This window comes from Botrytis deweyae, assembly GCF_014898535.1.
Source record: "Botrytis deweyae strain B1 chromosome Unknown BDEW_006, whole genome shotgun sequence".
NCBI lineage: Eukaryota > Fungi > Ascomycota > Leotiomycetes > Helotiales > Sclerotiniaceae > Botrytis > Botrytis deweyae.
In genome coordinates this window covers 621,342-634,229 of record NW_024066213.1, presented here as the reverse complement: position 1 = coordinate 634,229, position 12,888 = coordinate 621,342, and the positions used below count along the sequence as shown (strand labels likewise).

The window sequence follows — 12,888 nt, the reverse complement described above, 5'->3', positions numbered from 1 at the left end:
ATTGTGCACACTGTTCCCATGTCCATCGAACTGTGTATGAGTCTTTGCAATCCGCACTTTTCATAAACTATTGAGCATCAAATCTCGAATGTCATAAAGAGTAGGCCTTATCGACGAACCTCATTTTCGGAAGTGTGCTAGTGACACGCTAATTTCTCGGCAATTTATAAAACCACGCTAGCGTATGGTTCGAGAACATATCAATGTGATCACCAAACCGACATACATTGAGATGGAATAGCGAGCTTGCCATCAGAACAGAAATTAAAAATCGCCATTTCTGTAACCCAGCCGTCTGCTTCTTAGTATCTCTCAATATTTCCTCCAAGTGATCTGATTACGCCGAAACGAGTTTCCATCCCTCTCAAGATCCGACCTACTTTTGTTTTCTTTCTCCTTCTTCCACAATAAGCTTCGCTAACCCGCCACTTTTTTTTAATCTTCTTGGTGTGTCCGTCCTTTTCTTTTCCTTTTCCTTTGCCTTCTCATCCTCCCCATTCATCTCTTCTCCCGCGTGATTTCGAGGCGACTGATGAGCTCCTCGTCCCCCTAACATAGAGGTCACCAGACCCCACCCCTTGCCTCGCTCGTGATCACGCACTCCAGGCTCTGCTGTTCTGTTACTGTTACTGTTACTGCTGCTGCTCGTAGAATCTGGCATGGGAACACAGGGGATTTTATTTCTAGCGGGGTTCACTTTGCTAGGATCGTGAACCTCTGGAAAGGTTTTGGCTCTTTTGTTCTTAGAGTTGAGATGGGTCAAGTCATCGGTGACTTTGCCATCTGGTATGGCTCGGGAACTCATGATAGATATATATAATTAATTATAGATTCAAGCTTGTATTGTATCTTGAATGGTATAACGAGGAATTGAAGAAGTGAATTTGTGCTGTGATTTCCATGTAGCCGAAATCCTACTTTTATAATCAGATTTCCATAGGCTGGACCACAAAACTCAGGTTGGTTGGAAACTATTAGGGTTTCTGCCTTGAAGCGATCTTTTCAATGGCCGGAAGTCTTTCCTGTGGAGGAAATAAAGCGGTTATGTTAAGGGCCGCTCAGTCAGTATCCAATTGTTCTACCTCATGAGTAGGCAACAGTTTTCTTGATTTAGTCACTCAATAGGTCTCAGATTATTGAGTGCCACATGATTTATTTGTGTTAACAATTTTAAAACCTGAATAATCGAGAGTTATGTGACTCAAACACACTTACAGCCGACGAAGGTAATTATGCATATACCGTTGTCAATTTTTGCAATGACGCTCGAAAATTAACCAAAAGCAGTCAAAGGTACGATGATTGCAACTGAAACAGTTCAATGTCCTGCGATTTCTTTCATAGTCATCTATCTTTGTCAATTAGCCCGTGTGTGTTGATGCAGTAACTACGTCCAAAGCAATTCAACAGACGCTATAAAGTGAACATTATGCCCATCCTAGAACTATAGTTTCTTTTCCCAATATCTCGTCGTTTTCTACTTGAATCTAGAAAGAGCATCTCCAAATTGAGAGCCATTTTTCTTCCCCGTTGAATCGCCTCCCTCCATGCCGGTCTTCTTTTCAGACTTTTTCGCTGGCTTGTTCAGGTCACCGACACCACCGTTTCAAAAGCTTCTATGAACATGCGCGTCACTTGTTTTTGGAGCTTTAATCTTGTTTGCATTATCTTTGCGATCACTTGCATCTCCAGATCTCTGCTTTTCTCTTGCCCCTTGGATAAATGGAGCTGAATCACCCGTATAGTTGAGCGGAATGGAAAAAGATTCTTGATGTTTCAGATTCGGAGCTTGGAAAGTAGCAGGATGATAGCTAACCTTAGCATGTGGTCGTTCTTTCATAATTAGAGATTGTAATAATCAGAGCTTTAAACGCTTGACTTAAGTGGCCAGATTAAATCTTCCAGAGAATCGCCTTATGAGCTTAGTGAGGTTCGTGGACTTGGAATTAATGCAATGAGGTTATGTGGGCTCATAGGGAGTAAATGCAAGAGTCGTGTCTTGGTGAAAGCGAGTTAGATATAAGCCACGAAATATCCAGCTTCTGGGAAAAACGATATTTCACAGAAAACAATTTTCTATCAAAGTCCATCGGCTCATTCAATCGAGATAATCTGACAGGAGGTAGCAACAGAAAATGTACCAAGTACATGTTTTCAAGCCTTAACATGGCTCGTTAATATTGTAGTGAGCCTGGAAACTTCTACAAATTGACCCAAGGGAAGGGAACTAACAGACCACGATCATGGGAATTTAGAAGAAAAGTATACAGGCAAGGAAGCACTCTGCCTCTAGATTTGCATCAGGGAATTGTATGAAAAAGAAAGCAATCAACTTGAGATTTTTAGACGTGCTACATCAAGAATCCGGGTCCACTAGCAATTGTGAAAATCAGAAGAAGATGTAATATCATTCACACCGATGCACCTCTCGAACTTCCAGAGATACTACTAAGCAAGAAATGCTGGGGTTTGATATGTGCGAAGACCAGTATTTGCAAATGCTATAGAGGTCTCAAGTGAGAACAATTCTGAGCTCTTGTTCCTCAAGAGATCGACTGAGCAAGGATATTGACCGCTGTTGAAGATGTTCTTCAAGTGTAACATCGTTCCATACCTATAGTCAACAATCCGTACACCCATCGATCATTGCACATTGAACAAATTGATATCGTCGAGCTGAAGTTGTAAGGGTCATGGCATGCATATGAGAATAAATCAGGTGAGACTTAGGACGATCTGAAGCTCAACTAAACCAACCACGTGGACTTACTTGTGCAGCGGTAGGCTGAGCGGTATAACCGTACAGTAGCATTGAGTGGTAATGATATCCGAATCTTGAAATCGCATTACACTAAATCCCGGATGATCAACACGCAACTTGATGATCGGGGTAAGATATATGTCGCGATATACCATTCGGGATGGCTTGGAAATCTGCAGCGGTGATAGACAGCACCGGATTCGTATTCATGTTGAGCTGGGAACATTCATTATCTTGTCGATAACAAATGATAGAATATTGTCCTTCCTTTTCCCTTTTCCCTTCCTTGCCCTTGTCATTTTCCTTTCCATTGCCCTTATTGTTGGGTACTCATAACAATTCGTTTCCTGTCTTCTGATTCATTGAAAGGATGATGCGCTGAATGTTACTGACATTGGTTATCGATGAGTCTCCACTTAGCGCCTAACAAAGAATCCGGGGTAGCTATATTTTAGTGCTACAACCTGCGCCACCGATAATCTCAGATCACCAACTCCAACTTCGAGCAAATCCGATTGTTTTTGTAATAACAACAACAAGCTATGAAAGAACGGAAATAGCTATCATGAGTTCCTCGCCGTCGGCTTCAGAAGGGTCCAGCGCGTCGCCCGTAAATAGGGACGCTCAACGAGATAGAAGGTTTGGAAAGAATGGCGCAAAGCGAGGGGTATGTTACTATAGGATTTGCGCAAGAGAATGGACTGAGGACTAATCTTGTGTCACATCGCAATAGAAATTACGGAATGGAACATTCGTATTACCTAGTACAGGAGAACGAGTTCGCAGACAAATTACACTGCGAGGTCCCTCAGGATTTGACGGACCGGTGCGATCACATCCACATGAAGAAGGTTTGGGCTTGGGTCTAAATTTAACGGGAGAAAACACAAACGTATTCCAAAGAGGTTGGAAAAATTGTGTTGAATCCTCAAAGGAATTTGCACAATGGATAAAAACACCTACTGGAAAGGGAATTCTGAAATGCTCATTAGCATACACACTTGGGAGTATGGCGACTTTCTCACCGCACTTGGCCAACTTTTTGGGGCAACAAGATGGGAAACATATGGTTGCTACGATCACGGTATACTTTCACCCAGCGAGATCATCGGGTTCCATGATTGAAGCCGCAATACTGGGTATATCGGCATTCCTATACGCGGTCTTCATATCAGTGTCGAGCATGGCGGTCTCGGTGTACTGCGAAACTCAATTGGGCCTCATAGAACTTGGTTATACCCTTATTCTCATAGTGTTCTGTGGGGGTGGTCTAGGATTCATCGGCTGGTTCAAGCAGGCCTACAATGCTCCATTGGTTAGTGTTGCTTGTAGTCTGGCAAGTTTGGCGATCATTACGGTCCTCACAAAAGAGAATGCGGTGCAAGTGGGTGTTTTTTCAAATGATAAAATTGTACAGGTCATGAAGATGGTTATTATGGGGATGGTTTCAACGTCAATCGTCAGCTTATTGGTTAGTCATTCTCTTCCTTACAACTGCTAAGGACAATTACTGATTTCTGAAAGGCATGGCCGATATCTGCTCGAGCAGAGCTTCGAGAAAGCATGATCAAGACCACAGACTCATTTGGGGATATGCTTACTATGATTACTCGAGGATTCCTTAGTGGTTCTGAAACTGATTTGCGCTCGACCTCCTTTGATCGAGCTCAAAAGCAATACAAATCGGTCTTTACTCAGCTCACAAAGAATTTAAAGGAGGCGAAACTGGAACATTACATTCTAGGCACTGAAAACGAATATGCAATTGAAGCGAGGCTTGTTGGTTGCATGCAAACACTTGCCCAATCCATTGGAGGATTACGGAGTGCTGCAATGACACAATTTTCGTTGCTTCAAGAACCTCCATTAGGCAGCGCAACACCAACGGGCTCACATGGCTTCCCGTCTTATCAAACAAATTCCCTCAGTCGACCCATCAGCAGCAAATCAGATCGTTTTGCAGTTCTTGGAGCCATTGAGGAAGCATCGGAAGAAGGCAGTGATCTCGATGCCATTTCAGAGAGACCTAAGTTTCTCACTCGCCAAGGTACCGAAACCACTTTGTCGAGTATAGTTATGCCTACGGTTCGATCTCCATCAGAAATTTTTGGACGATTTATTCTTCATCTTGGCCCGTCAATGAAGTCGCTCGCATATACGCTCTCGCAAATCCTAGAAGAGCTACCATTTGCCGAAGGGCCTGAATACCGTATTACTATAAATGAACATTTCCGATCAAGTCTGACAGAAGCATTGTAAGGATATCCAACTTACCTCTACAAGTCCAGAAACTAACAATTTATTTGTAGAAAACTTTACAGCAACGCAAGAGCTCAAGCACTGAAGGAACTTTATAAATCTAAAGAACTTGATAGAACCCGTCCTGAAAGTATTGAAGCTGATTTCGAAGAAGTGGCTGCAAGCTGCGGTCATTTTAGTTTCAATCTTCAAGATTTTGCAAGCGAGATGCAAAACTATTTGGCAATCCTAGAAGAATTGAAAGAGGAAGTAGAGAGTTCAAAACATCGCTCGTGGAAATGGCTCATGTTTTGGCGAAAGTCTAATCGTCAATCCAAAGCAGATGCTATCGATGATGAAGAGCAGGAACAGCTTATTGCGAGGGATGTAGGCACTGAATTGCCCAAAGACATTCCTGATCCTTTACGCACCAGGCTTGGATATAGAAAAGTTGAAATCACTTCTAGAGTGAACTCAGAAACTAAGGGAGGTATTATACGACGTAAGGCAATGTGCATGGTTCGATTTCTGGACCGTGACGATAGTAAGTATTGTCCAAAGTAAGCCTTTTATACCCCACTCACCAATTTCTAGTTCGATTTGCCGTAAAAGTTGGCCTCGGAGCTGCTCTTTATGCTCTATTTGCTTTCATACCCGGCACAAGACCAACATATCAGCATTATAGAGGAGAATGGGGACTTTTGTCTTACATGTTAGTGTGTAGTATGACAATTGGAGCATCCAACACTACTGGTTGGGCTCGTTTCATTGGTACTTTCATCGGCGCCGTAATCGCATGTGTGGTTTGGGTTATTTGTGCCGGTAATCCTTACGCATTAGCTTTCTGTGGATGGCTTGTCAGTTTGCCGTGTTTCTATATTATCATTGCAAAAGGTAATGGCCCCTTCGGTCGCTTTATTATGCTTACCTACAACCTTTCTTGCTTGTACGCGTATTCTTTATCAGTTAAAGATTCCGATCACGATGACGACGAAGGCGGTGTCAGACCAATCATCACCGAAATCGCATTTCATAGAGTTGTTGCGGTTCTTGCAGGTTGTATTTGGGGTTTGATCATCACAAGAATTGTATGGCCGATTTCAGCAAGACAAAAATTCAAAGAAGGTTTGTCGCTTCTGTGGTTGCGAATGGGTCTTGTCTGGAAAAGAGATCCTCTATCAACAATTGTAGAAGGCGAGTCTCAATATGCATACATGAACTTGAGAGAAGAATTCGAATTTCAAAGGTATATATTCGTACTTGACAAACTTCGAAGCTCAGCCACAAGCGAATTCGAACTTCGAGGTCCATTCCCATCTGCTACCTATGGGCGCATAGTCGAAGCTACGACTAAAATGCTGGATGCTTTTCATGCCATGAATGTAGTCATCCAAAAGAATGCTGAAGCTAGTGAGGGTGAAGCTTTATTATTGAAATTCACGGAAGACGAAAGAGCGCAGCTTTGTGCGAGAATTAGCCATTTGTTTCAAGGTTTGTACTTTTCGCCAACTCAAAGTCACAAATTTTCAAGACACTAATAATGAATAGTCATGGCCTCCTCGATGAAACTCGAGTACCCTCTCTTAACAGACGGCCTTCCCAGCACGGCTCATTCACGCGATCGCCTCTTAGCAAAGATTTTCCAATATAGAAAAAACATGTCCATTAGTAACCGTCGTAGTAATGAGGACGAACCCACGCAAGTAAACGATGAGGATGATGGATTATCAAGCTCTGGTGGATTGGAGTTGCAAGGGGCCGGGGTGCAGAGAAGATCAAGTCAGGGAATCACAGTGAAAGATGAGGATTATGAAATCTTGTATGCTTTCATATTGGTAACGGGACAATTGGCAGAGGAAATTGGAAAGGTGCAAAGGGAAGTAGAGGTGTTGTTTGGAGTGTTGGATGAGGGGGTATTAGAGTTGAGGTAGAAGTGAAAGTGGTTAATGAGAGACAGTAATCTTCAGAAATAAATTCTGGAGTCGGATGAGATGCGAGAAAAGACGAGAAAATGAGCATTCATGCAAATACAATCGAGCAGGTGAAGCTCAGGATTGGGTAGTAGTAGTATTATCATCGTTGTCGTCTGGGGTTGCTAAATAGTAATATCAGGTATAGCATGGAGTTTGGCGATTAATTTTCAGGGGACCTCAATGGCTAGGAATGAATGGGATGGGATGGGATGGAACGGATGGATGGAATGAATGAAAATACGAAGGATTGGGAAATAAAAAATAAGTACTCATATTCATGAATCGTAGGTTCTCTTAATTGGCTCATGAATAGTTATAATATATATAGTATTCAATAAGTATTATACAAACTTTCAACCCTATTCATGATTGTATTGATTGAGATCGTGGGATTGTGAGATAGGGAGTGAAGAAATTTGTTATTTGATACATGGATAGTTGGGTGTGAATCTTTCGACTGTTGATAATAAAGTACTAGGTATACAGTATTAGAGAGAATCATGTGCTCTTTTCAATGTTCATTAATTACTGGTGTGTTCCCGGTGAGCTTCATGTCGGAGCTCACCGGGAGGGATAATATATCAACGTTTATTGGATCTGGCAATCGAAACTGATGTTTCTTTAGTATCTCATTCACGACCTTTACAGTATCCCTTTCTCTTACTTGTTGTTCCTAAAGGAAAAGCTTTGAAATTTCAATCAGGTTCTCGACTTCATTCGTGTATCGTAATTGAAACCACGTTGATCATTCATTGTACATACACAGTGGATCGAAATGATCACTGAAAATAATCCATAGTATCCTATGTGATTTCATATAGACGCCTGCCTAGCACCAGTCATTTTATTACAAACTCGTTTTGCTTCCAATGTTGGATCCAATTGTTCCCCTTTCGTTAAAATATCCCTTGTTTTTATCCCCACCTGAACTCGGTCGAAAAAACAACTAAGCAGTCTTCTCAGCAGTTTCCTCTACACTAGCAACCTTGGCTTTCTTCTCTTTTCCCCCATCACTACTTTCGCCCTCAACTTCTGGCTCTTCTTCTGCCTTTCTCTTCGAACCTGATTGTATTGGTAAATCTTTAGTCTCCTTTTTCTTATGTCTGACTAAACCTGTTAGATCCGTAGCTGTCTTTTTGGCTTCTTCAACACGTGCAGCGGTATCAGAAGCAGATTCTCCGAGGACGCTTCCTAGAATGCCACTCATAGCATTGGATTGGGTTGCGCCAGCTGGAGCGAGGGCTGAAGCCAAAGCCTGGTTGATGTCCACAGGTGGAGCGCGGAGTTCTTTGAGCTGTGGGATAAGGGTGTTAGTATATTGCTCCCGATGTAGAAGTTTGGGAGAAATCGTGTGAGAAAAGGAAGTGGATAACGTACACGAAGTTCCATATCCGCAACGATACTTTTGACATCGGCGATTCTGTGTCTTGTAACATCATTATCTTCTGATACGGCCGACTCTGCCAATTCAACTTCTTGATTGTGTAGCTTGAGTTTGGTGCTCTTGATCGCCAATTCCAATTCTTTGACAGCTTCAGCTCTCATTTCCTCGTCAACATTGTCGGCTCCTGCGTTGGGCTTCTTATCGTCGGTTTCAGTTTGTGTAATTGATGCAAATTCGAGGGCGAGGGATAATTTGTAATGCGCTTCGGCAATTTGTTCATCTTCTTCTGGGAAGAGACTCTGTTTCAAGGCGAGGGATTCCTTGAAATCTGCAACTGCGGCTGGAAATCTATGTAAATGTTAGCAATTGATGGGAAATTTTGTAGCATAAACCTCATGCACCTTTCATTTTCAAGAGAAATCTCTCCCAAGAGATCACGTGTATCCGCGAGCCTCTCTTTGATATGGGTAGTCATAGGATTATCGCCAGTCTCTTTACCCTTGCCCTCTCCCTCATCCGCCTGTAACCTCTTCTCGAATAATACACGGGTCAAATCCAGGATGTCGAAAGCAATATTGAGGGGATCGTCTTCTTCATCTTCTTCCTCTGCTTCCTCTTCCTCCTCATCTGAATCTTCAAAATTCTCATCTCCCGTGAACGTAAACAGAGGCTTATTTGGATTTGTGCTAGAACTCTCCTCTTTCTTTGTAGCGCCTCCATTTGCAATTATCGCAACCTCTTCCTCGGCCACCTTATCTGCCTTTTCTTCTGCTTCTGTCTTTCCGGCCTCATCCTTTTTCTCATCTTCCGTCTTAACGGTCTCATCTTCTTCTGCAATGGCATCTACTTTCTTTGCGCCATTCTTCTTCTTAGGCTTTTGTTTCTCACCTCCAGCTCTACCACCCAATACATCACTTTGTTGCTGCGCAACCTTGAAGAGGGCTCTTCCATACAAGAACAGAATCTCTGCATTCTCCGGTGACATTTCTCCGTTGATTTCAGCCTGCAATTCGGCGGCTTGCGCATAATGATCTACGGCATCGTCGTAACGCTTTTGTGCATATTCAGCAGTTCCTTTTGCACAGTATTCAGCGAGCGATACTTTGGCCGAATTGTATGCTTCCAAATCTGCGGATGCTTGCGCGGATAAGGTGATGGGTGGCTCGACTGGTTCTGCCATTATAGCTTTATAGGTGAGCAATTGGGAATTTAAGGTGCGCGAATGAGGTAATTGGTAGAGCTTTGGGAAAGGTCAATCTTGTTGTTCAATTGTAACTGTAGAACGTTAACAATTGATGAATGGTGGAGTTAGGAGGTGATATAGAAATGAATTTATGATAAGTGAATGAGATGATAACTTGTTTTTGAAGCTCATAGTCGTAAGTTGCAGAAGGACTAGATTTGCAGGGATTAGCTGAGCTTTACGCGAAACTTGAAAGCACTTTAACTTTTACGCGTCAATAACGCGTCTCACAAGCCTTGATCAAAATATTGAACAAATGTATGAAGCATATATGAATTTACGAAATGCATGGTTGAAAACGATTCAAACGACAATTTATAGAGAAGTTTGGAAACCTAATTGAAAATATGGCTCGCCTCAATCCCACCACGAAATCAAAAGCCCCTCCACTCTTCAGACCTCCTGCTACCCCCGCTACAGTTTCGAATCCCATCCCCTCATCGTCGCCTGCATTTGCAACACCAGTACATCCTATACGACCCTTTAATCCCATCGCAACTCCTATACCAAAAGCGAGTATTCTGCCAATTCTCCTTCCTCCTGCGACTTTAAGACCATTGGCTTTTCGCACTTTCACAAAGAAGCATAGTTTAACATTGACGTCGTCGGCATTACAGGTGTTGGCTACTTTTATTGGAAAGCATTGTGGAACAGGATGGAGGGAAGAAGGACTGGCAGAGAGAGTTTTAGAGGAGGTTGCAAAGAGTTGGAAAAATAGGAGTGGTGGTGTTATTGTCGATGGAGAGGGGACGGATTTGAAGGAGATTCTGAAAGCTCTGGAAGGGAACATGAGTGGTGGAAGGATAGTTGTAGGAAGAGAATTAAGCCGGCAGAACAGTTTGGTATTGGGATCCTCACAATATGGAGAGGTCAATCATACCAGACTTGGACTACGGCCAGGGAATATACCTAGAGAGGATAGTCAGTCAAGCTTGGGACTGTCAACGTTGGAGGTTAATGATGAGGAAGATGAGGATGGCCTGATGGATCCAAGGAAGTGGTTAAAGGTCATTGATGCTTTTGAGCAACCTCGACTGGTGTATAATGTTGCTAAAAAGCACTTTGATAGGTATGTTTCAATGATAAACTTTCATCTGAATCGACTAATGCAATACAGAGATACCTCCAAACCTTCATTATTCCCACCAGCGTCCCATAAAACACTACTCTTTCAAAACCGCTATAACGTTATACATCAACGTCTACTTCGCAATGAATCTTTCCAGACGCCCGCTTTTCAAGGTGGCAAAGCTTCCCTTCAACGTAGCACATCCGCCATCACCACCCAACAACAATCATACAAATTAACGCCGATAGCTAATCTTCTCGGCCGCAACCGCAGCACCCACATGCTTCTCGGCCTTCTCAGCATTTCACCCACTGGTACCCTCGCCATCAATGACCTGACGGGCAGCATCGCTCTCGATCTTACACACGCAACAGCCATCCCCGAAGATAGCGCCTGGTTTGCCCCTGGAATGATGGTACTCGTAGATGGCACATACGAGGAAGATGAAACTGGAGCATCATCCCGTCTTGGTGGAAATGGGGGCGTAGGAGGTACTATTTCCGGAAAATTCGTCGGCTTCTTCATCGGCCATCCTCCTCCCGAGCGCCGTCATGTGACTCTAGGAACTGCCGGTGAGGGAGATACCACAGCCGGTGGTGGTTTCGGCTGGGTAGATTTTCTAGGTGTCGGTAGTTCTCGTGCCCTAGGCAACAAAATGCAACGACTGGAACAGAAGCTTCTCCGGCCACCTCCCCCTGACACAGATGCGGATGATCCCCCGCCGCCATCCAGAGGCCGTGTAGTTATTCTTGGTGATGTACATCTTGATGTCCCTCAAACTCTTCAAGCCCTTAAAAAGATCCTCTCTTTATACTCGTCTGAACCAGAAGGTTGCACACCTATGACCTTTATCCTACTCGGCTCTTTCGTCTCTCATGCTGTACTCGCTCGGGGCGGGTCGGGAGGCTCTATAGAATATAAAGAATATTTTGATTCCCTCGCCGCTGTTCTCTCCGAATACCCTACCCTCCTAAGCACAGCAACATTCATCTTTGTCCCTGGCCCCAACGACGCATGGGTTTCAGCCTTCTCATCCGGGTCTACTGTTCCTCTACCTAGAAAACCTGTACCGGAAATGTTCACTTCCCGCATAAAACGTGCCTTTGCAAACGCAAATACTGAAATGGAAAAAGAAAACGGAAAGAAAGGAGATGGAGAAGCCGTTTGGACGAGCAATCCAGCAAGAGTCAGCTTATTTGGCATGAGTTGCGAGCTGGTAGTATTTCGCGACGACGTCAGCGGACGATTACGTCGTACCGCCGTTACTCTCAAATCATCTCAAAAGTCAACCCCTGAAAACGACGAAGATGAAGATATAGATATGTCGCCACCTCCCTCCTCAATTCCCTCTTCCACACCTCCTCCAGAAATCGACCCCGATATCCATACCGCGCGTCGTCTTACCAGGACACTCCTCGATCAGGGACATCTTTCACCCTTTCCTCTCAATATCGCACCCCAGCATTGGGATTTCTCAAATGCGTTGAGTATCTATCCATTACCTACAGCAATTGTTTTGTGTGATGTAGATAGTCCGGCATTTTGCTTGACGTACGAGGGGTGTCATGTTATGAATCCAGCGGGTGTGGTAGCAAAGGGAAGAAGGGGCGTAGCGAGGTGGATAGAGTATGATGTTTGGGGACGGGCTGGGAAGGTTAGGGAGGTGGGATTCTAGGGCTAAGATGAAAATAAATGATTTTGGTTCAACAGGATTTGAATATCAAATGCTAATACTGTATTTTCCTTCACGAATTGTTCTTGTATATCTTCTTGAATGGAGCTCTTGTCCGATAGGCAAACTCAGAGTTGGAAAGGCAATTTCTATATTGTCCAGAGTTAGGCGTTGGGAGTTACATACGAAAGACATGGGTGTCAATGAGCAGCATTATAGAATCATGTACAATATTCAATCGACGTATATATGTCAACAAATGGTATCGAGGACTTGTTGCTAGACACAACTCTCGGTAGAATATAATATCGAATCTTTTTAGCATTCAATCAATAATGCAATGATCAGCAAAGTTACATATTGTGCATGGTGAATTCAGAGACACTGAAGATAAACTCTTAGTTTTCCGCCGAGGATATCGTGAAGTATGATAAATGTTATCAACCCATGGTTACATTCCTACATCACACTAACGAGACGTAATTAGTTGTCCTACTATATCATCCACAGCATTGTTATCTAATTCACATGATTCAACACAATATAAA

At 43.3% G+C, this 12,888-nt stretch overlaps 4 protein-coding genes across 4 annotated transcripts; 2 read left to right on the top strand and 2 right to left on the bottom strand.

The window, feature by feature from the left end:
• Positions 1-376: 376 nt before the first annotated feature.
• On the bottom strand, positions 377-805 carry EAE98_003403 (uncharacterized protein; the record flags this gene model as incomplete). Its single annotated transcript, XM_038951023.1, has 1 exon — positions 377-805. The coding sequence occupies one exon, from the start codon at positions 803-805 to the stop codon at positions 377-379; it is 429 nt and encodes a 142-aa protein (XP_038812487.1).
• A 2,521-nt stretch (positions 806-3,326) lies between these two features.
• On the top strand, positions 3,327-6,930 carry EAE98_003402 (uncharacterized protein; the record flags this gene model as incomplete). The annotated part of the gene is made up of 6 exons (XM_038951022.1): positions 3,327-3,428; positions 3,495-4,232; positions 4,286-5,016; positions 5,071-5,543; positions 5,594-6,490; positions 6,548-6,930. 6 exons carry the CDS (start codon positions 3,327-3,329, stop codon positions 6,928-6,930), a joined length of 3,324 nt encoding a protein of 1,107 aa, XP_038812486.1.
• Positions 6,931-7,648: 718 nt separating this feature from the next.
• Positions 7,649-9,697, bottom strand: EAE98_003401 (uncharacterized protein). The gene is made up of 3 exons (XM_038951021.1): positions 8,758-9,697; positions 8,350-8,704; positions 7,649-8,266 (listed from the first exon to the last, which is right to left on the bottom strand). Exons 1-3 carry the CDS (start codon positions 9,534-9,536, stop codon positions 7,919-7,921), a joined length of 1,482 nt encoding a protein of 493 aa, XP_038812485.1. The 5' UTR covers positions 9,537-9,697; the 3' UTR covers positions 7,649-7,918.
• A 249-nt stretch (positions 9,698-9,946) lies between these two features.
• On the top strand, positions 9,947-12,343 carry EAE98_003400 (uncharacterized protein; the record flags this gene model as incomplete). The annotated part of the gene is made up of 2 exons (XM_038951020.1): positions 9,947-10,668; positions 10,717-12,343. 2 exons carry the CDS (start codon positions 9,947-9,949, stop codon positions 12,341-12,343), a joined length of 2,349 nt encoding a protein of 782 aa, XP_038812484.1.
• Positions 12,344-12,888: the final 545 nt, after the last annotated feature.